At 47.1% G+C, this 25,011-nt stretch overlaps 1 protein-coding gene across 1 annotated transcript in view; it reads right to left on the bottom strand.

The window, feature by feature from the left end:
* The window catches only part of LOC135918455 (E3 ubiquitin-protein ligase MARCHF2-like), a 195,909-nt gene that overhangs the window by 76,834 nt on the left and 94,064 nt on the right, over positions 1-25,011 (bottom strand). The window contains exon 4 of the mRNA XM_065452094.2: positions 13,076-13,270. Coding sequence (XP_065308166.1) covers positions 13,076-13,270 — 195 coding nt within the window. The remainder of the gene's footprint in view (positions 1-13,075; positions 13,271-25,011) is intronic.

Below are 25,011 nucleotides of genomic sequence, written 5' to 3'. Positions count from 1 at the left end.
GCCGCCCGTGATGCGGGACGAAAGGTGCTCGCTATTCTACCACTCGGCCACGGCTACCGAGGCTTCGCTAGGGGGTACGCTCATGTTTTTATACATACCACGGCAATTTTCACGACAGTGTTACAAAAATCGCTTTCGGGAACAATCTTGCGCCATATGTGGAGAGTCGAGAGAGGCATCAATCGAAAGCTGAGTCTCCGGACTACATACGCTGCACTGCGTATTACGATAGACGGCATAGTTTTATTACAGTCATCGTTCTTGCCTCAAAAATCGAGCACAAATTTTCGTCGTTTCCATAGGCTTCCATTGCTAAAACTTTAAGTGGTGTGGGAACAAAATTTTTGCGTGCCATAGAGTGATCACTGCATTTGGCTCGTGTGGATTGTCTTCCAGAACACATCTGTCACCTGCGTTTTTTGATAATCGACCTGCAGCTTTTGTTATTCGCGAAAAACCCGCTTGTTCCATTGAAAACGCGCTAGCTTCGTGCCGGGGCCGCTTGGGGCGCTAGTTGGTACGTGTCCAGAAAAGCTGGATATGATCAGCCCGGCGACCGTGTTTGCGTTTGGACCCCAATACGCCGACGAGTTCTTAGCGAGAAGCTTTTACACCGCTATTTCGGACCATACAAGATCATCCAACGCATTGGCACCCTCGACTATGAGGTTGTACCAGGCTGCATTTCGCTATGAGAGCGGCGCCGCCCACGACCTAAAATAGCCCAAGTTGCGTGCTTTAAGCCGTTCTGCCAGCGCTAAAGAACCTTGGCACTTTGACTAGCTGACCTTTCGACTTGCGTTTTTTTTTCTACTGTGTTACTTTGGACGTTGTTTCTTTGATAAGTGCCTGTTTGTTTTTCGCTCTCCCGTTATGTTTGTAGCATTCGGTTGATGCTTTTTTGGGAGGTGGGCATTGACACGTGGATTTGTTTATCTTGTTTCGGGTGAGCGCGTTTTACCGTCTAAGAAATGTTATTGCTCAGCGCGGAACACGCTTGCATCTATCGGAATTTTCTGGGATGTTATCCATGGTTCTATCCGCTGTCATCACCGACTCTTGTGCAATCTCACTGCATGTATGCGCGACGCGCATGGTGTAGAACTTTCTGGCACGCGGGCACCAGCGATTGCTGTGGAACGTTGGATGGCTTGTGTATAAAAGGCGACGTACTTGACCGGCAGATCAGATTTCGACGATCGCCAACCGTGTTTGCCGCTATCGCTGTGCTTTGCGTGTAACTTGCTTTTGTGGGCACAAGTTCGATCAATAAAATATAGTTTCTTTATTCACAGATTTGCCTTTGTATTATTCCCTGTCACTACTACGTGACAATATCATGTTATGCCGTCCATGGCTAGCTTGGGCTACCTATTGGCATCGAAACCTTGGAGTGACCCCCTTTGCGTGTGACGTCCCTGCCGGGACGCCATTCGCTGCGGCTCGCTCGGCAGCCGTGTGTGCTGCCTACTTTTGTGCATGCTTGGTGCTTTGGTGGCTCGAGCCGTACTTACTGAAGGATATGTCAGCTTCCTTCTTCTGTCATGCCCGAACCGCAGTTTCTTCTTCAAAACCGTGGGAGCCGAAAAACTTGGATATCGCAAGCTATGTAGTATTGAAGGGGTCTACTCGTTTTGTGATGCATATACATACGCCATGTGTGTCCATAAACTATGCATAAACAGAATGCCTGCAAATTCAACACGACAAGTTGTGCGTCATGCTCCGTTAGACCCTTAAATTTTCTTTAGTACTTAGCCATGATAGACATTGCATTTTGCATAGAAGAAAAATCTTGCTTTATGGTGTCAAAATATTATTTCCGTGTTTAGACACTGCCCAGCGAAGATTTCATTAGGATTCTTATTATTCTGGTGAGTTGTTATAGTAAATTATGTCCCCTTTATTAATGCGTAAAAGGAAGAGTTCGATGCGTTTTCCATGAAAATCTTTGTAACTATGCTTTCACCATTCTCTGAAAAAGGCAGCAAGAAAACGCATTGTTCATGCCTGTTAACACGACGGCGCGTCATGTATAGTGTGTATATGCTTCATAAATACCATAACAGCAATCACCTGAAATAAAAGTTCCGTAATTAAGATCAAGAGCCAGTCAATTGGCGCTATGTGTATCCTATCATTGTGGTTTACATATGGCCCTCAGTAGCATTTCTCGACAATGTGGCATACGCCTCACCCAACGACAGCAACCGACAGTCGTTATGGCGAGGCACGTATTGTTCTCGAACTGCAACGTCGAATTGAAACCATGATGCAGTTCTTTTACAGTGCCAATTGCAACTCCTAAAGTATACTTGAGGCACTACAATACACCTTGGGCTGACTTCATAATGAAAATCTAAACACCTTCTGCCTCACCAAATAATGACCCTGCGTTGTTTAATTATGCAAACTAGGAACTATTCGCTTCGTCAGTAAGTAAAAGAGAACCTCGCATGCCCACCTCACAAGGAAGTCACCACAAGCCTCACATAAATTCACTTGTTTTTTTACCTCCACCAGGGAATAATGATATATTGAAAACTACTAATTAATGAGGCTACGAGTCGTTTCTGGCTGCAGCCATATGCTCCAAAAGACATGTTACACCCAAGCATTTCGGCCGAGCAGCTTGTGTCGGTTAGTCAAACAGATTCGGCATGTCTGTTCCTCAATCCAATATCACCACTACATTCTCAAGGGATGAACGTGTACAGATAAGAGAATAAATATTAGTACATTCCTTTCCGCATGTTGCAAACAGCTTTAAGCCTCCGTTACCTTTACTTCAAACTACCGCTAACTATAATTAACGGTGAAGAACGTCCTAATTCTGAGAAGCAGTTAAAGAAGCAATTAGTGCTGGTAGAACCTAAACTGCATTGCTAACTTCTCGTGTTACTGCCGAGGGTTACTGTGAAGAAATGCAAAATTCGATTTACACCATGAACTAATCGTCGTCAGCAAACGTGTTTCAGCGGATATAAATCAACGTAAATGTTGTGGCAGACATGTATAGCCAGGTTTTGTGAGATGCTTGTTGCATCATGGCACCCATATCCTAAGTGTATTCTTATGTACTGCTTTTGCGGTTATGCTTTTATTATTCACGTGAGCTACCACTGTAAAATGTAGATCCACGCATGAAAAACTCGCAATGGGCTCGTCTGAGCATCTTCGGCTATCACTGTAGCGTTACCTTTGAGAAATATATTGTTGTTTAGGAAACAAACTTTTAAGATAATTTTTGCAGAAGAAGACAGCGCAAAAATATATTTGAGAAGAACGTCATTAATATTCAGGCATAGCGAACTTGGGCGAACGAAGTGAAACACTGCAGAATGCACCCACACGTCGCCCGAACTGCAGCAGACAACACGCGGCAGTCCGTGCCCTGACGTCACGCGAGCGGCACTCGCTGCGCCCCTGTAGGTAATTCTCGGCACTAATAGGCATGTACTCGCGGTCGCGCATGTCATGATGCCATTGGTGTTCTTGTGATAACATGACATGTAATTTGTGTCTTGTATGTAATATAAAGACACAAACACCATATGCCATGTTATTCATGCATATGATTATTGTAATGTTTCCACATGCTATGCCGTTCATATCACGCATGCATGTCATGAAATTTCATTCATGTCATGCCGTGTTATCTTTCATGTAAGTCATGTCGTTTCTGCATACCATGTCATGCATTCAATGTTATTCTTGTCATGCCACTCATGTCATGTGGTGCCATGACATTTCATGTCGTCATGATTGCATTAAATTCTTGATGTTATGTCATGCACATCATGTCATTCATGCATGACATGTCATGCGTGAAGATTACTCATGTTACGTCAAGCTAATCAGGACATTACATGACATTCATATCATGTCATGTCGTGTGTGTTATGGAAGCAGCGGACTGCGGTGATGGTGGCATCTGAGGTAACGCAAAGCCGTCTTCTCGTCCGTGAAGTTGGCTTCACTGCAGTGTAATGCAACATTTTTTTTTTTCGAAAACTTGCCCAATAGCATAAACAATTAAATATACAAATGTAGGCACGTTTCGACGATGTACATCAGTAATGCACGATGGTCGGTCCCATAGAGCCAAAATTCAGTCTGGTGGTCTCCTGGGATCAAGGCAGGCTGTATGTAGGTAGCCCCGTCGCATGTGGTTTAGGACAAAGCATGTCCACAACAGTTTGATTGAGGCCGCGGACGCTCGAGCTGGACAATATGGGCAGGTATCCTAAAGTGCCCCACGGAGTTGTTGTGGCCAGGCATAGGTGACCTATGGGGTGAGTGTCGCCTCCACATGGACTCTCCGCAACACCACCTCCTCCTGGTGGGTAAGGCCACCTGGGAGGTTTCAAGCACACGGTGGAAATAAATATTGTGTGGTGCGGTGGAGATTCTCCTTGCCGTGGAGGAAATCCCCCTTGGGATCAATTAGGCAATTTACCTCCAAATGTGATGGCAACTGATTGGGTGTAGTGGTGTCAGCTTGTATGTGCGTAGAAATAATGCTTCCTGGAATACACTATATCCGAAGCTTACCGAGGATCTGTGCAGTCATGTGGTGTATTTGGCCTGTGAAAGGTGGGCATTGCACACCCTCTGAATCTCCTTTATGGCAGAGGTAGAGTCAGTACCTATTATGATTGATCTCGGCGACGCGCCAGCAGCTGTCACGAAGTTTGTTGCCTCTCGTAGGGCCAATAGCTCAGTACTGACTGATGGGAGCGGAGTTGTCAGACGGCACACACAATTGGCACTTGTGCATGCGTGCCCTGGCACCACGGTGTACATAACCACTTTTTTTTCGTGCAGCTCGCATCGTTATAGACTACCAGTGAACATACTGGGAGTGCAGCGTCTGCTTCTATGTGGCACCGGAAAGTAGCCGATGGAAGAGGGACCGGATTTTCGAGGCGGCCGATGGGTTGTCTATGAGTTGCTGGTGCTCGCAGGGTGGAAGGGTGTCTACCGAAGATGGCGAGATCGAAACCGTGCCGCCATGTATGCCGCTAAGTCAGAAGCAAGTTGCATAAAGGATGGTTTGAGATCCCTTGCTTGGCGGGGTTGATAAAGGAGCTCGTCATTGGTGTTTAGTTGCACCTCTTTCTAAAGTGTAGGGATTGGCATGTATCGTGGGAGCCCAGTAACGATGCGCATCGCTTCCCTGTTTATGCATTTCAGAATGGCTCAATCTCTAACCGTGAGATGCTGGAACTGAGCCGAATGGAAATTACAAGGCTGTACCACTGTTCGGACAAGAAAACGGGCAGTCTTGGTGCGGGAACCCCCAGCCTTGGAGCAGACGCGTCATATCAAATGAAGTACCTGGTGCGCTTGTTGCTTAATTTTGCGGATTCAAGCTGTTCCACATCCATTTGCCGTGATGACGACGTCTAGTATGCGTACCTTGGGAGCTGGCGGCAGAGTGCATCTAGATAGGTGGATCGCCGTCGATGGCCCCTGCAGTTTGTAACCGGCATTTAGGGTGCCTTCTCTGTTGAACTCGTCAGCCCTATGGACTGGCACCACTCCTAGGATGTGTTTAGTGCATTCCTTAAGGTGGGTTCCTGTTGTTGCAGGCCATTGGGAACACTTCATACGGTAATATCACCGGCGCATATAATGTAGCCAACGTCCGACATCGCGGTCAAGGCCCACACGAAGGGTAGCATTGCCAGGCTAAAGAGCAACGGTGCAAGCACCAAACCCTGTGCCACTCCCGGCTTTGTGTTGAAGCTGCCTGTTACATGTCCCTCCACACGGGTGGCAAATGTCCGTTCAGTTAGGAAGCACTTCACGGAATTACAGACGCGCTTGTGTAGCACCACGCAACGAATAATGTTAAGTATAGCTGATTTCATCGTACGCCTTGTGCACAACCTTGGCTAATATTGCTCGCACCAGCGGAGCGTGATTGCCTGAAAAAACGATGCCAGTAATGCTCCAAGTCCATCTTCTGCGTTCAGGTGCGGACGATATCTAAGTTGCGCAGGATGATACCATTTGAATTGTTCAAGTCATCAGGTTATTCGCGTAGCAAGCATTTTCTCATTTAATTTGTAGAAAGTGGTACTAAGGCTATAGGGGGAACATTTTGAAGATTAGTAGGGGTCTCTTCCTGCCTTGGGTATAGGTATAACTTGAGCATGTAACCTAGATGCTGGTATATCGCCTTCAGTCCACGCGTGATTGACGTTATCCAGCAGCGAGACCAGTTATGTCTCTGTAAGGCTTTTGAACGATTTCATCATCATCGTCATCATCACCATCAGCTTGGTTACGCCCACTGCAGGGCAAAGGCCTCTCCCATACTTCTCCAACAACCCCGGTCATGTGCTAATTGTGGCCATGTTCTGTCTGCAAACTTCTTAATCTCATCCGCCCACCTAACTTTCTGCCGTCCCCTGCTACGCTTCCCTTCCCTTGGAATTCAGTTCGTGACCCTTAATGACAATCGGTTATCTTCCCTCCTCATTACATGTCCTGCCCATGCCCATTTCTTTTTCTTGATTTCAACTAAGATGTCATTAACTCGCGTTTGTTCCCTCACCCAATCTGCTCTTTTCTTATCGCTTAATGTTACACCCATCATTCTTCTTTGCATAGCTCGTTGCGTCGTCCTTAATTTCAGTAGAACCCTTTTCGTAAGCCTCTAGGTTTCTGCCCCGTACATGAGCACTGGTAAGACACAGCTGTTATACACATTTCTCTTGAGGGATAATGGCAACCTGCTGTTCATGATCTGAGAATGCCTGCCAAACGCACCCCAGCCCATTCTTATTCTTCTGATTATTTCAGTCTCATGATCCGGATCCGCAGTCACTACCTGTCCTAAGTAGCTGTATTCCCTTACCACTTCCAGTGCCTCGCTACCTATCGTAAACTGTTGTTCTCTTCCGAGACTGTTAAACATTACTTTAGTTTTCTGCAGATTAATTTTTAGACCCACTCTTCTGCTTTGCCTCTCCAGGCCAGTGAGCATGCATTGCAATTGGTCCCCTGAGTTACTAAGCAAGGCAATATTATCAGTGAATCGCCACTTAGTAAGGTATCCTCCATTAACTTTTATCACCAATTCTTCCCAATCCAGGTCTCTGAATACCTCCTGTAAACACGCTGTGAATAGCACTGGAGAGATCGTATCTCCCTGCCTGACGACTTTCTTTATTTGGATTTTGTTGCTTTCTTTATGGAGGACTGCGGTGGCTGTGGAGCCGCTATAGGTATATTTCAGTATTTTTACATACGGCTCGTCTACACCCTGATTCCGTAATGCCTCCATGACTGCTGAGGTTTCAACAGAACCAAACGCGTTCTCGTAATCAATGAAAGCTATATATTACGAGAAAGCGTTTGATTCTGTCAAACATCGACACATCGATAGCTGCTATCAACTCCGGCATATAGTGAGCAGTGCCTCGACTTCAGCGATTGCCTCAGGATTAGGGTGTCGGCCATCAGTTGAAGGCAGGATCACAGGGTGATCAAAAGGGGCAGGAAGCACATCATAGTGTGGGAACCATGTCCAAGCGATTTGACGGGCCGCATTCAACGGCGTATCCGCGAAGCCGAAAAGCACCGAAGCCATGGGGTCGGGCTGACCTTAACCTTTGTCTATTGCACGAAAAGTGCCCCACAGACAGGCTGTGCTTGAAGAGGGTCGGAGGGACGCGCACCAATCCAGCGTCGTCCTCTGTCCAGTGTTCTTTCGTGTCGACAGGCTTGTGCCGAGATACGCCGCATTAGAGTTTTCGCTTCTACCGACGTGAGGGATCACGCACCGCGGCAGCCCGGTGCCGAGCCACCCAAAGACGATGCAGCTGTGGCGCCGGACGACCTTCATCTACGCAGGCCGTTGCTTTAAGAAATTCTTGAAGGTCTTGCGGCAGCAGATCCTGTGTTAAGAGCACTGCCTCACGAAAGGTGCCCTAGTGAACAACTCGATAACGGCGACCAAATCAGGAATGGGCGTGGGTGGAAAATTCGAGAGATATGGGGTAATGGGCCCTGCCACAGCAGTGCGGCTCACATCACCACCCTATTGCACCAGACCCTGACCTGCATTACAAGTCGGGCGAGTAGGCGAAGCGTGTGCGTGATCCGCACGAAGGGTTGGGATTGTAACGTCATGGAGCAGTGCGAAGTGTGCATGCACAAAGATGTTCCAGACATCAATCCCCAGTGTCGGTGATGTGTTCAGTCGCCGGGACACGTGTACATTAAATATATATATATATCCAGGTGGCGCATTAAAGTCACCTGCGGCCAATATGGGGCACCTGCGTGCTGAATTCTAAGAAAGTGGACTCATCCCAGTACTAGTCGGGTAGAGGAGCCAGTGTGTTTTGGCGTAAAACGGCATCATGGGTAAGTATGTTTTCTATAGGCGAACTTAAACCTCGACGTCTTCCTGCTATGCGAACACCATTTGGACAGATCGATGGCACGTTGAGGCGGGATTGTAAGTACATCTATTGTGGCTTTACCTGGTATGAAATTGCTTGAGATACAGCGCCGATCTGGCACACTGAGATAAACGTATAAGGTGAAAGATGCGACAGATAATGAGGCATTTGCTGCTTGAAGCAGTACTGCCCATGAAGCATGACGTCCGAAGCGAACCTTTCAGTGAAGTTCACTTATCTTGCCAGGTAGGCCACTACAGTTCCATTACAGAACATTTTGTGGCCGGAAGTGTTGCCAAGACTTTAATTTGGAAGATTGCAGGCCACATTTTGCGACAATAACATCAGCTGTTGAACGACAAATTATAAGAGTTCCTCAAGTGTCAGGTCTGCGGACGAAATACACGGTGGTTGAAAGCACTGGACGTTTGTGTCACGCGATGTAAATGGCGCTGCTGTTCGTCTTTTTAGAAATTCTCGGAGGCGCCGAAGGTAATCCATCTCTGCTTGAAGTCGGACCAATCTCGCATATAATAATACGAGATCGCCTGGTGTTTTTGTTTGCGGAGAAGCAGGCGCAGAGTTTGTCAGCGAAGGCTTTCACCGCGGCACTATAGGTTTCCCGTGGAAGGTGTGACCTATGTGACGTCATATTCATCTGTTTTTCAATCTGCCAAGATCTACAGACGATTGTTCAGTTGCAGAACGTCAGCGTGGCCTTGGTCGTCTGATTGTTGGCGTTTATGTCGTAGCTATCGCGCGGGGTTTCGTTTGTTAGGGCGTTGAGGTGACGTAATGTCGTGGTCATCGCACTTGCAGTGAACCGCAAAAATTGCAACCGGTGGTTGCGTCCATGTCAGTATACGGTTGTCTGTAAAGGCATGATACTTTCATGGGACCTTTTTGTAGGAACCATCCCAAAAGATAACAGCAGGCTTGAAAGGTCGAAGGCGGAGGGTACAGCCATAATAATTCATCTTGTCCGGTGGGGTTAAGGTACTTTGGAAAGTGACAACTGCCGCTCTTTCCCATGTGGGGTGCGGCAACAATAGTAGGCTGTGGGCGGAAGTGCTCTCTCCGCAGAGTGTCTCTCCTGAGGTCTTGGGTCGACGCAGCAACCACATACTGATGTAGGTCGAAGCCCGATGCTAAATAGACCTGTACAGTTGTATACTCACCATCTGGAGGAACAATGTGGCTAAGCTGTTGTAGTCGACTTACCGCTTCTAGCGACGGTATCCACACGGGCGGCGTATTTGTTTGTCGATGGATGCTAAATCCTCTAAACCCCGTCGAGTGAAAGCGTGCATCTAAAGCGGCTTGAATGCACTTCCGTGGTAGCCTGGCTAACCTCGATGTCTTTCGGTCTATTCCTACTTTCTTCCTTGATGGTACAGCCGAAAGTCGACGCAGGCACGGATTTTGATAATGGCCTTGTACGGTGTCGGTCTCTGCATGTCAGGCCGCAGGCAAGAGCTCATACATGCAAGCTTCGCATTCGGGGCCGACTCTTCTTCACTATTCAAGTTCATGGCAGGTTGGGAAGGGAGTCGCTTACAAGAAGCTTTCAAGACTGCGGCTTGATGGGCCGAAGTGTCTGTGTCCATGGGGACCGGCGATAAAGCGGCATGAGACCCCGCCGGCATTGGAGGTAGTGCTCTTGAGAAAGGCTGTGTCACTTGTGCGCAAATACGTCGCTCGGTGTTACGCATTCCAGTGGTCGGGATCGTAAACTGGTGATGGTGGTACCTTTGACGTGTTAGGCCAATTTTTCAGTGGTTCGTAACCGATGTGTGCGTTGAAAACTGCGGCTTGCCTTAGGTCACTTCTCTTCGCAGTGGGCTCCAAAAGTGGTTAGGGAGTTCTACTGCACTTTCGCAGAAGTCCGCACAAATCGTGAAAAAGACTCAGAATCTGGGAGCTGGGAGAAGCCTGACTGAAAGTTAGCAGTGCTCGCAGCACCCCCTGACGCAACATCTTGCGTCAATTTTGTCAGCGTGATGGAGTGGCGCCATGAGTGACGATACGTAAAGGTAGCCGCAATTATGCTGCCTTTGGGACTATATACAGGGGCAATAATGGTACGGACAGGGTCACGCCATCTGATGGTTGTGCAGGAAACCGAGCTTTGCGTCACATGACCTAGCGCGAGTGCCAATGCGGAACGCGCAATTCCTTCAAAAGGATGGAACGTTTAGATTAGTTGGCAAGAATGTCTGCCTAGTTATGACGTCATATAGGCGTGTTTCCTCCTGTCTTGCCTGTTTCGGTTATGCTGTACGGTACAGGATTGTTTGCGTACGTGCGTTTCGGTCATGTACCTAATTATGCAAAAAGCATTGCTGCGTCTCCTGCATTTATACTTTCCTAAAATGAGACCTGAGTTCTACTTCATAAATTTCCACACCTAGATAATTTTATTATCTGCTAAAACACTGCAGACCTTTCTTTAATCTCCTTGTATGGTTTCCTTGGTTTAGTATTACCACAACTAAATCTTTGAATGCTTTACAAACCTCAAATTTTTTGTTGAAGTTGGAGGGGCCATCACACTGTGACCTAACTACTCCCTGTTTATTTTTTTAACTAAGAGAAGACCGACTGGTGCGTTCTATACACCCAAAAATACTGGGCTCTCAGGGCGGTTTTAAGTTTTTCTTTGAAGTCACTTCCACTAAGCTTCCACCGACTGCGACTTCCATTTCGGCATGGAGTGCCTGGCTTAAGAAAGTACATGTCCCTGCTACTCTATCTGATCTGAAATAGTTCGAGACCACGTTGGACAAGTTGCTCCGCGAGCTCTGGCACGCAACGGGAAAAAAAATGGCGCTGCCGTTGAACTCTGCCCGTGATTCCTTCCCTCGCAAAATAAAAAAAGCAACAGCAGGCTACCGAGCTGCACATGCAAAAGACAATGCATGGCGGTTATGGCGTTATTCCACCTGCTGCATTCACTTCCAGTGCTTGCGCTACACAAGAACACGGCTTTCGAGATAAGCTTCTGTTATCCTGAGGAAGTTGTCTTTGGGGGTGCGTTTCCTTATCGCTCAGTACTGCTTACTATCTGATTGTGATAAAGCTCATATAAAACATTTGTATTCCACCGAATGTGTTCAAACATTCCCTTCCACTGGAGCGTGTACGTTCTTTAACATGCTATGCCACGTTCAAGATCGTGAGTTTCTTGTCATCGTCACTTTATTATTGCCAATACAAAAGTCCCTATTTTTGCTCAGAACAGACATACTTAGCAAGATAAACCGCATGACGCAAGATTTATTTATTCTTTGAATGGAGGGGGTCGATGCATAAGCTGCATGCAAACAGCTTGAGGAGTTTTTGACCGCCGCACAAGCAGCAACAATGGAAGGCATACGCACACGGTTACATAATTCACAAGCACTTTCAGAGGGCCATATATAACTGTGGGTATGGAATATGAGTGATAAGACACAGGAAACAGAAATATATATAATGCATGCTTTAAGGTATCGTTATAGCGCCACAATAAAATAATTCATGAGTAGTTCTGGAATAGTTCTGGAGCGCTTTCTCAGGTCTACAGGTCATTATGCATTACAATACGCTGTTGTAGAACTTCAAGATGATATTGTTGGTTCAGAATGAACCAATGCAGATATAGTTCATATAAAGTTGTCACATTATTGCAGCAATAAAATAAACAAGTACACGTGTCAATAGAGGGGGGTATTGACAGGTGTGCTTGTTTATCCTTATCGGGTGACCACGTTTCACCACCTAATAAATGTTATTGCAGAGCGCAGGACGCGCCTGTATGTATCCGAAGTTTCTCGAAAGTTATCAATGGTTCTATGCGCTGTCTGTTGCGCCGAACCTTGTGTAATCTGATTGCAAGTATGCGCGACCTGAATGGGATAGAACTTTCTGGAAGACACGCCGGCACCAGCGATCACTCCGGAACCTTCGATGGCTCATGTATAAAAGCTGACGCGCTTGACTGGCAGATTAGATTGCGATGATCGCCGACTGTGTTCGCCCCTATCGTTGTGCGTTGAGTGTAGCCAGTATTTGTGGGCACAGATTTGCCCAATAAAAGTTAGTTTCGTCACTCACAGTATTGCTTCTTTTTCGTTGCCATCCCTACTACGTGCCATCTGTGATCACATTTGTGTAATCGATTACATCGATTACATCTGCGATTACATTTATCAGGTAATCTGAGATTACCCGATAAAGATAAACGAGTAGACGCGTCAATATATTTCTTGAATTTTAGTAAGATTATAATTTTAAAAGACCGGTTCCATGTGCTCTGTATATGGTAAGTTTTCCATATGAAAGATTTTTTTGTAGTAGTAACAGTTTGTTAATATTTGATTCAGTTGTCGAAGCCCGCATCAAGTGGCAATATTTTACATTGTTTACAGCATTCACCGGGTTTACTTTAAACGTAGCAATATATAGGTTTCGTTTTGTAAACGCTTAATGCACATTTTGTGCTGTACCATGCTCTTGACGACAAATTGCCCAGAGACAATAGGCAAAGGGAAGGGAAACAACACCGACTCGTATCAGCTTCGTTTTGTCTTTCCTCTGTGGGCACTTTGTTGTCAAGATGAATTTATACTAACTTGTCCACGTATGTGTGTTTTATCACTGTATAGGCACTGTACCCTGTGACTGGCGGGCCAGACGAAGAGTTCTGTAGTGGGCGATATGGCACCACAGGTTTCCAGAGAAACGACAGCCCTCTTTTATCAACGTCAGCCAGGTCTTCCTTGGGAACTGATATGCTGTGCGTATCATCTGTGATGATGTCCACGGTTACGGCTTTCTTGCGCCATTCCCGAACAGGTTCGTAGCAAGTCCTGCACGAATACGGCGGCAACATGGAAGGCTTCAATCCCCAGACTCTATCAAGGATTGTGAATAGCTTCTGCACACAGTACGCGTAACGTTTGTATTTTATGGCAGTTTGATCATAATCAGGATGCCTCTTGTCATAGACACGAGGGGATTACATACATTGCAACAGAACACATCGACTATAATTTTTAAAGTAAGCATGTAACTTTCCAGACAGCACAAGTAAAATTCGCACACTACCAATAGTTCGAGAGTAGGCTGATGCTGTCGCCGAAGGAGCATCGTGATGTCATTACAAATTAGTGTCGACACCTTTTGGAAGACGGGGTGACAGTGTGACGACGACGACAGCCTCAAGGTGACAGTATGGCGATGATAGAGATGACGACGGCGTGAGAACATCAGCATGACCAAGACGGAATGACGAGAGCATGACAACGCTGGCGGGACAACGGCTGCGGATCTGCTCTTCCTTCTCTACTCACCTACTTCACGGAGGCCAGATACTCATGCCGTCATTCGCTGCAACATGTTGCAGACAAGGCAGGAGGCGGCCTAAGCGAAGTTCTGTCGAGCCGGCAAGGCACAATGGTGCATCTTGACAAGTGACGCGCAGTGGACTTGAGCGAAGGACGGACCGCGCGATGGTCAGCAGAAGTCGCAGAAAAACGGGACGCATTGGGACGACTGCCCACACCATCTAAACCTCCACAGGACATAATGTCTTTCCGCTAGAGCATGTGCGCTTCAGTGAGCCGTGTGGCGCATTTCAGAGAGGCCATGTGGTGTTCTCGCTTGCTCGTGCTCTTTCACGCTATGGCTACGAGACGAGGCTCACATGACAAGCCTCTCAAGAAGTTAGGCAATTTGCCATTGGCGCAACAAAAGTCTGCGTGCGGCTGTGGCCTTATGGTTAGCATATCGAGCTGCGACATATTAACCCAACCTTGGCAATATGTTTGGACTTGCTCCAGCATACGCGACAGAACCGTTTCTTGTTGAATGAACTTTATCCATTTAGTTGTTGGGAATCGGGGAGAAAACGTACCAGATGTGTAAACTTGTTTCGAAGCGAAGTGCCACAAAGCTTGGGTCCAGTAAACATCCCAGTTACAGATAGTGTAGATAACGTACACGCTATGCAAAATTTTACGCTTAAAGTACGAGTGGATAGTCAAGTCAATTTCAAGTCAATTTATTTTCAGCATTTCTTTTGTACGAACAGAAGAATGCTAGGACAAGCACAAAAAGCTGCTAAGCTGCAGCTTGACTGGGTGCTTGCCCCATTAATTGGCAGAAACAAGAGACAGAAAATACATTTCAGTGAAAATGTATACGTGACGAAATGCTCGCAAAAGCGGACATTTGCGACGCAACAAGAGACATCGACTTTACCAGAGCTGCTGAGTGAGAACTTCTAAGTTGAGACGATTCCTGAATTATTCCACATTTTCAGGGACCGAAATTGGAATGGTAATGGAATGCCGGCACCTGTCTGACAGATGCAATCGGAATGGAATGAGAGCCGTAGATTACGGTATGGACTGAGATGGAATAGGCAAATAGTGTCGGGGCAATAAATGTTGATTCTAGCTCACACTCCTGAACTGGTACATGTGGCCATTACACTGTAGTATACTTAGACAGTCTAATACATTAATAAACTTTTACTCAATACAGTTCTTTCAGTATGCGCCTTTAAGTGGGTACCTCTGCCGCAGGAATTCTCACCAACAAATATTCAGACTTATGAAAACCCGCAAACCTTTCTTTAGCACAGATCTCAAGCGGAATCAGATACAGCAATCTCTAGCTAGAGGTAACCCGTTTAGCTTCAATGAGAATGTATCTACTGAGTTGTAAATATCTCATTGGCAGGATTCTGACTGGCCCGGTAAATGTCTGTTGGAAGACTGCCTGCCAAATTTTACAAGCATATACAAGGTTAACGTAGCGAACTCAAGGAAGTCATTACCGAGGCACACAGAGTTACCAGACCAGAAGCATAACATACCAGCACTCGCTCTCCCAGCTACCGTAATGATGATGGATACGCCACGCTCTATGACAGGAATTTATTTCTGTCTTAGAGGCAGCGGTTCTCCGGCGGTACGACGCGCCTTCATTTCACTGCGCTTGCTATGCTTGCGACGTACGGCATGATAATTTTGATGTGACACTGAGAAGTAGGCGTAGCACAACACTCGTGGTGAGTTCTTCGACGAACACTCTGGGGCGCGCGATGGCTACAACGGAACAAAACGCTTGTGTTGCCTTGCATTTCTTCTAATAACGACAGGGGCGTTTTCTTTCGCAACACGCGATAGCTGCAACCAGACGAAGCAGTTGCTCTGCCTTGTTTCGCGTCGTGAGTCTCCCGGCACTCTAACTGCGCGCTTTTCTGACGGGCGTCACCAAACAATGCAAATGCTTTTTTTTTACTGCGTGCGCTGTTGCGGCAATGTACGGTATGAGAATTTTCATGTATAAGAAACTCAAACGGCGGCGCAAAATACTCGAACTGGGTTCTTTGCACAACACTCCGGAGCGCGCGATGGCTACAACAGCACGAATGATTCTGTTGCCTTGCAGTTCTTGCCTTGCAACCGGACGACGCAGTTGCTTTGCCTTCCATCGCGTCGGGAGCCTCCCGGCGCGATCGCCGCGCGCTTTCTGACGCGCGTCACACAACACTCCAAGTGCTTTATTTTTCGCTGCGCGCGCTGCTGCTGCGACCTACGGTATAATAATTTTGGTGCAAGTTAAACAGAAACAGGGGCTTCGCACAAAACTCGCGGTGCTGAGGTTGAATTCATTATGTATTGGATGATTGCACATTGTGTGTCTCATGTCCTGATGCGAAAGAACGTGTGCAAAAATGTAATTTAGGCAAGGTTTGTCCGATTGGACACAGACAAATAAGCTTAAAGAAAATTCAAAGACAACGAAAGTTCTAGTATCTCACGCAAAAATAAGCCGCTTAACAATAATCATGCCATTTTTGTTTAGAGCCAGCGCATAGAACTAGTTCAAGAATTTAAAATTCTTGGAGTACATTTTTCTTCTCATGTGCGCTTGGATGCCCTTATCAAACATATCTGCTGCAAACTCTCTGCGGTTACCGGTGCTGTGGCACGTTGCCGCACATTTCTACCCACGAGAGCAAAACATCCAATATACTATGGTCTCTTTTTATCGTATATAAGTTACTCTTACTTTGTCTGGGCTACAACATCTAAATCTAAATTGCAAAAGCTGGTAAAACTTCAAAGGAAAATCGTTCGGCGTATAGAAAACGTTAACCGGCTTTCACCAACAGATAATATATTGCTCAAATACAGACAAAACCACGTAGAAAAATTGTACGAATATAGATTACTAGAACCGATTTACTTCCTATCCAAATATGTTAAGAATTATTTTACATTCCTTGCTCAGCTAGAACTCTGCACTCATACGAAACATACTACACGAAACCTCGAGGTGTGAAAGGTACCATGGTTTCGAAACAACTACAGCCTCCAGTCCTTAACACATAATATACCGACTGTATTAAACAAATATAATCGCACAGCTACGTTAATAAAAATGGTTTGCGTGGCTACATTGTTTCTTTATAGTGACACTTTAGTATATTGCATTCAAGTGTAAAGATGTCATTTTTATGCACACTTGCGATGTGTAATGTTTGTTGTGTATAAAGCCTTCAGTGTATATGTGTGTATGTGAGTGCTACTGCCATGTAAGGGACCCTGGGCCTCCGTCAAGCTGCAGCGACAGCTTTTTGCCCAGGTGTCCCGCTAGTTCCTTTTGTTTCCTGGTAAATGAAATTGATTGATTGATTGATTGATTGATTGATTGATTGATTGATTGATTGATTGATTGATTGATTGATTGATTGATTGATTGATTGATTGATTGATTGATCGACCAATCGATCGATCGGTCGATTGATTCATTGATTGAACACTTGGGGGCGTGCGATCGCTACAATGGCAGAAAGTGCTTGAGTTGCCTTGCATCGAATCTCAAAATTACGGGGAGTTTTCTTCCGCTACACGCGATATCTGCAACCGGACGAAGCGGCTGTTTGCCTTGTGTCATGTAGGGAATCGCCCAGTGCTATCGTTGTGCGCTTTTTTTACACATGTCACCGAACACTCCAAGTGTTATTTCTCTTTGCTGCGCGCTGTCGCTGCGACGTACGGTATGCGAATTTTCGTGTATATGAAACTTAAACATCGCATCTGAAAACTACTTGGTGGTTCGCTTTCGCTATATTCGATGGCTATAGCCGGGCGAAGCACTTGCGTTACCTTGTTTCGCGTTGCGAATCACCCGGCGCTATCGCTGCACACTTTTCTGACGCGCGTCACCGAACACAGCAAACGCTTTTGTACGCTATGAGGATTTTCATGTATGAAAGGTAAACGTGGGCGTCACACAACACTCGTTGTGGTTCTTCGCACAACTACAGGGCCACGCGATGACTACAACGGTACAAAACGTTTGCGTTACCTTGCATCGCATCTGAATACTACCGGGGTGTTTTCTTTCGCTACACCGGATAGCGGCAATCGGACGAAGCAGTTGATTGCCGTATTTCGCGTGGGAAATCTCACAGCACTATCGCTACGCATTTTTCTGTCACGCGTTACCGCACACACCAAGTGTTTTTTTTTTCTTTTCTGCGCGCTGTGGATGCGATGTGCGATATAAGAATTTTGGTGTATGTGAAACAGGGGCTTCTCACAACACTCGAGGGCGCGTGATGGCATGCGTTACCTTGCATCGCATCTGAAAACTGCGGGGCACGTTCTTTCGCTACACACGATAGCTGTAACCGGACGAAGCAGTTCTTTTGCCTTGTTTCCCATTGGGAATCTCCCGGCGCTGATCGCTGCGCGCTTTTCTCTCGCGCGTCACCGAATACTTCAAGCACCTCTTTTTTTCCCCTCGCGTGCTGTGGCTGCGACATGCTGCATGATAATTTTATGCATGTGAAACTGAAATGAGGGCGTCGGACAACGTTAGGGGGCGTGCGATGGTTACAACGGCGCGAAACGCTTGCGTTGCCCTGCATCGCATCTGAAAACTACAGCGGCGTTTCCTCTCGCTACACGCGTTTGCTGCAACCTGATGAAGCAGTTGCTTTGCCTTGTTTGACTTGTTGGGATTTATGTTGGGAATTATAGCTTATTGAACATGGACATGCTTGACCGACAACAAAGGAAGTAGGCCAAAACAGCGATGTTGTAAACGGGCGCATCCTGTGCGAATCTACAGTGTTTTCAAGCACGTTCCCTATTTTTTCGCACACTGCCGAATATCCACAATTCGCGATAGCGTGCTGGCAGACAGGTACGCTGGTATGTGGTGCCCATTATATGCTCGTAAGTGTAAGAGAAAGAAAGGCGCTAGAGACTTTGTCGATACCTTCGGCTCTGAACTCACTTACGGTGATTGCAGAATTCTCATATAAGACTGAAAACTTGCATTCTATTGTTGATTTCGTGCTGTTTCCTCAAATAAATGCAGCGGGATGTAGGATGTAGGAATTATTTGTACAATGATGTACTGAAATGACGTTACAGATATTGCTTTTTTTTTAACAGTACCCTCAAGATATAAAAGGTAATGAAACAGTGCGTTACAATAACAGTACTAGAGAAAAAGTATTATGTAAAAACATTTTCCTTTCATTCTTGCGACTTTAATATGTTTTTTTTTGTCCATAGGAATTCCAAGTGAAAGTACAACAAAATTATGGACAAAGCTTTTAACCTACTGCACTTGCAGGGAGGAACAGAACCATCTTATCCACTCCAAAAATGGCAATGGTTCATCCCTCACCATTTCGATGAGTTAAAAGGAACAAAATTACAGTGAAGCTCCGTTCTCCGGAGTGGGCAGGGAATGAGGGATGCACTTCAAATCACTAGTAGATACTGCTCACCTGAAGTGACGCGGGACTCCGAGTCGCGGTATCGATTCCCGGCCACTGCGGCCGCATTTTGATTGGGGCGAAAGGCGAAAACGCCAGTGTACTTTGATTTACGTGGACGTTCGAGAACCCCAGGTGGTCCAAATATCTGGAATCATCCACTACGGCATGCCTCATAATCAGATCATGGTTCTGGCACATAAAACCTTGTAAGAGGTAAGATTCAATGAAAGCGCCATCTTCAGTGAATACCTTCCGAATGAACCTAAATACGACACAAGGCACATACAACAAGCGCTCGATCCGGACAAATTATGGCATTAAAAAACAAGCATTAATAGTTGCTGATTTTCTTAATCATCACCCTGGCTTACTTACTATGATAAGTTAATCACCGTCCTTAACCATTTAAAAAACGGTGAACATATATTTGTTGTCGCTTCAGGTATGAATGTTCATTCTTTTGTTTACATCGCATTCAATATTTCCGTTACGTATTTCATGTACTTTCTATTTGTGCATGTATCCACTTTGTGTCCCATGCTCACCTTGTGTGCTTGAGTGTTTTGTGCACTGGGAACGGGTCAGTGAAGGGGACTAAAGCTTAGGCATTCATGCCTTTTTCTCAGCCTCATTGACAGAGATTGGTATGTTCTGTCAAAATAAACAGTAATTTATTATACCCTTCATTCATTTAATTTTTTAGACGGCGCGGCCCCTCGCCATGACCTTCTAGATTAGGCGCCACATGCGCATTTTTGATAAACCTCGGAGGCAGCGTGCTGCGACTTGCGTCATATCCGCTGGACACAAGATGTGTGTGGTGTACTTAGGCACCATTTAGGGGCTGCTAATAACAGTATTTCAGAAATATTCAGCCCGCCTACTTTGCGACCATTGCTTCAGTAGCATGTAGCCAAGGAGAAATTTCGTTGCAGTTGGACTTTAAACCAGTAAAATGGGATGTAACAAGATTGGTCAATGCATGGCATCAAGGTTTTTATTTCAATGGGGATTTCTTTTGTGAACTATAAAGAAAGTCTGCCTACACAAATTTTGCCAAAATGTTTTGTATCTTCAGATGATGCAAAATGTGGAGGTCAAGAAATTGTTGTGCTTTCGGCATTCTGAAAGTGCAGGTATCTTTTCAATTACAAAAGTGCAATATGCAAGAAAACATGTGCAAATACCTCAATGATATTGCCACGTAGTAGGGATGGTAAAGAACACAATAGCAATACTGTGAATGAAGAAACTATCTTGTATTGGGCGAACCTGTACCCACAAAAACGGGCTACACTTAAAACACAACGATAGCCTAGATAGTATTGAAAAGTGTGAGTAGCGTGATTTGTGTGTCGGTGTGCAGGTGCTTAAGCATGTTGACACGTGCACTTATCTTTATCGGACAACCACGTTTTGCCGCCTAACAAATGTTATCGCACAGCGCGGGACGCGCCTGCATATATCCGAAGTTTCTGGAACGGTATCGATGCTTCTATCCGCTGTCTGTTGTCGCCGAACCTTATGTTATCTGATTTCATCAGCTGACGCGAATGGTGTAGAACTTTGTGGAAGGCACGCGGGTCCCAATGATTAGTCGGGAACATTCGACGACTGCTGTATAAAAGCCGACGCGCTTGACCTGCTGATCAGATTTTCGACGATCGCCGACCGTGTTCACCGCTATCGTTGTGCTATAAATGTAGCCTCTTTTGTGGGCCCAAGTTCACAGTATTGCTACTCTGTTCTTACGTCATTACGACGTGACATCTGGTGGAGGTGCTTTTTGTTCATGTACCGGATGCCTCCGACAAGCCGTGATCCAAGCCCGGACCACAAAGAGAACACCAACGTAGTCCCGGACCACCGAGCAAGCCGCCGTCTTCTACAACTACCCCCGCAGCACGGACTTCTACCTGAGAAGACCGAGAAGATTGCGGCTAAGGCAACCCTAATGGCAGCCCCAGCGTTTCCCATCGTGCTGCAGCAGCCCAGGGAACCACCGACGTTCCGCGGTTCCACATTTGAGGACCCGGAAAGCTGGTTGGAAAGTATGAGAGGGTCGCTACGTTTAACAGCTGGGCAAGCGACGACAAGCTGCGACGTGTCTATTTCGCATTGCAGGACGCCGCCAGGACATGGTTCGAGAATCTAGAAGCCACCTTGACGACGTGGGACCTGTTCCGAAGCGGCTTCCTGCAAACATTTACAAGCGTCGTGCGAAAAGAGCGAGTCCAAGCTCTACTGGAGACCAGAGCGCAGCTGCCGAATGAGACGATCGCGATCTTCACTGAGGAAATGAGCCGTCTGTTCCGCCACGCCGACCCGGAAATGTCCGAAGAGAAGGAAGTCCGCCTATTGATGCATGGTGTAAAGGGGGAACCTTTCGCCGGAATGGTAAGGAGCCCACCGAAGACCGTCGACGAGTTTCTTCGCGAGGCGACTAGCATCGAGAAGACACTGGAATTGCTGAACCGATTATTCGACCGACTCACCAAGCCAACAAGCTGCGCCGGATTTCAATCAATGGCCACCGACGACCTGCGCGAGACCATCCGGGCAGTCGTACGAGGGGAGCTTCAAAGAATCTTCCCTTCATCGCAACCTCAAGTGGCCTCCATTGCCGAAATCATCAAAGAACTCCAGCGATCGCTCGGAGTTCCCGAGGTACAACCACAATCATCGCAGCCCCAGCCAGAAGCGATGACCTACGTCGCCGGCGCCCGCCGTCAAGGTCCCCCTCCACGACCGCGCCAGGGTCCTGTAACGCCGTGATTCCGTCGACCAGCGCAGCTACCCGAGGAAGACAGACGTTTGGCGCGCTCCTGACCACCGCCCGCTCTGCTACCACTGCAGGGAAGCCGGCCATCTGTACCGCCGAATAAGTGACGAGTGACGAGTGACGAGACGAGAGAAGGCGACGGCTTCTTCATTCTTCCACGAGAGTTGTACGCCTTTCTTTAAAAGATTTGGGAGGGGTCTAGCAATCGCCACAAAATCTTGAATAAAACGACGGAAGTACGAGCATAGCCCGACAAAATTCCGGACGTCTGCGGCTGTCTTCGGAACCGGAAAGCCTCGGACAGCGCGAGTTTTGTCGAGATCAGGCTGTACTCCGGAAGCGTCAACGAGGTGGCCCAGAAGAGTAATTTTGTCGGTGGCCAAAACGACATTTGTACGAGTTAAGCTGCAGCTTCGCCTTTCGAAATACATCAAGTAATATTGTGAGATGTTCAAGGTGAGTGTCGAACGTAGGCGAGAAGACGACGACGTCGTCGAGGTAGCAGAGGCATGTGGACCATTTGAAACATTGGAGCAAGGTGTCCATCATATGCTTAAAGGTGGCAGAGGCGTTGCATAATCCAAACGGCATTACCTTAAATTGGTATAGGCTATCAGGGGTGATGAACGCGGTTTTTTCTATGTCCATATCGTCAACAGCAATCTGCCAGTATCCCGAACGAAGATCAATAGACGAGAAATAGCTGGAACCGTGAAGGCAGTCAAGGACGTCGTTTATACGTGGGAGCGGGTAACGTCTTTCTTATTAATGTTTTTCAGGTAACGGTAGTCAACACAGAAGCGCCACATGCCGTCCTTCTTCTTAACCAACACCACAGGTGATGCCCAGGGACTCGAATAAGGCTCAATGACGTTTTTATCGAGCATTTTGTTGACTTCGTTTTGAATTACTCGGCGTTCCGACGCAGAAACTCGATACGGTCGTCAGTGAATAGGTGTAGCATCGCCAGTAAGAATCCGATGCTTGACCGCGTGCGTCTGGCCTAAAGGGCTATAGTCCAAGTCCAAAATATCTCGGTAGGACGATAATACTTGGAAAAGCTCTGCAGCCTGCGCAGAGGACAGGTCTGTCGCAACTATTTTCTTTGTATTGAGATTGGCACCCGAGGCTGCTGTGAGGGGCATGCTAAGGTCGCGAGTACCATCGGTTGATAACGCTGCCACGTATTGGTCGTCAAGACAATCAACGGTGGCAACGCAAATACCCTGCGGTAGAATTTGCTTTGCCAATCCAAAGTTACAGACAGGCATGCGAGTGTAGTTCCCACTAATATTAAGTATACTGTGAGGCACTCTAACGTCATACCTCATTGGAATCTCGGGCAGAGGAGTGACGAGGTACTCGCCATCAGGAACTGGTAAGAAAGACAACAGTTCAATGTAGGCTACTGACTTTGGCTGCAGGCGAAGAAAGCCGATGGGACGTAAGCGGCAGAGGGGTGCGTCAGAAGGTTCTGCGAGCATCGGCAACTCAAGGCGAAGGGTACTGGCAGAGCAGTCAATAGGAGCAGAATGTGCGGAGATAAAATCGAGGCCGAGAATGAGGTCGTGGGGTCAATGAGCAATTACGATGCATAGGACAGGAGTGTGGCGGCCGGCGATGCTGACACGTGCCGTACACTTGCCGATAATAGGCACAGTACCGCCATCCGCAACCCGGACGAGGCGTGCCAACGCTGGGGTGAGGAGCTTGTTCAGTCGTCGTCGGAAGGCAGCACGAATAATAGAAAGATGTGCTCCTGTATCGATGAGTGCCGTGACAGGATAGCCGTCAACGTCAAGGTCAAGAAGGTTTCGGTTCGTGGGTAACGTGAGCAGGGGATTTGAGGGCAGGGTCGACAACGCAGCTTCACCTACAGAAGCTGCAGTGCCTAGTTTTCCGGCTGGATCCGGGAGGCGATAGGCGGCGAAGAGAAGCGACGGGGTTGGGGCGAACGAGACTGATGGCGTCAAGGTGAGGGCGAGTGGCTGTAGCGAAGGTTCGGAGCAGGAGCATCAGTGGCAGTGGATTCATGGCGGGTGGTGTAGGGAACGGCAGGTCCAAACGTGCGGGAATAAGCGGCGGCGTTTGACCGAGGAGGTGGTGGCCATAGGTTGCGGCAGTGACGAGCGACGTGGCCGATGCGACAGCAGGGGAATCGGATCGGCCGGTCATCAGGGGTACGCCAATCAGACGGGTTGCGAAGAGATGTGGCGGAAAGGACTGCCGAGGGCGAGGAGGGCCGCTAGAGAATTGGAGAACGCTGGGTTCAGACGTGGAACACACGGAGTTCAGACCCATGTTCTCAAATTCCTGTCGCACGACAGCCTGAATCATCGCAATGGTGGTTGCTGGCAAATCGGGAGGCGTCGTGGAGAAAGCTGGAGAACAGACGGCCTCGAGTTCGCGGCGAACAATACGGGTGACGTCGTCACAATATAAACAATATCATTCCTCCAAAGAAGCCTTCAGCATTCCAAGTGAGCGAGCAGCGAAATGAAATGGCTGAAAAACCAATTTTGTTTGGCCTTACAATTGCGCCCCTGCTTTTCCTCGAATTTTGTCAGCCTTTTCTCTACCGAACTACATGCAGCATGGAAGTCCCTTCCTACCTGGGTAGTGCTGATGCTGGCGACACAGCTGTAAGCATTTTGTCGGGAATGTACAGCACACCACCGTCACCGTCAGCAGTTGTAAGTTTTCCGGATGCTCCACCCAAACTACCACCACCATCCATGCCGGCATCATTGGCAGTACCACCAACATCGGTAACCGAGAGATATAGTGAGGCTCCACTCAAACCAAAAAAAGACGAGACAAACAGCTTTGAAGATAAACGTTTGGGCGGACTTGAGAAAAAAGTGAGGCATTTGGTTTGTCTGTAGGCCGAAGTTTAGATAAGGTGTCACGTGAAATGGCATCAAGATGTAAAGTTAAAATTATGCAACTCATTGCAGAGCTGAAGGAAGAAATTGATTGACCTTCAAGTCAATTAATGCAGTGTTTATAGCCCC

The sequence above is a fragment of the Dermacentor albipictus genome, chromosome 2, assembly GCF_038994185.2.
Source record: "Dermacentor albipictus isolate Rhodes 1998 colony chromosome 2, USDA_Dalb.pri_finalv2, whole genome shotgun sequence".
NCBI lineage: Eukaryota > Metazoa > Arthropoda > Arachnida > Ixodida > Ixodidae > Dermacentor > Dermacentor albipictus.
The sequence above is the reverse complement of the archived record's forward strand: the minus strand, read 5'-3'. Positions and strand labels throughout refer to the sequence as shown.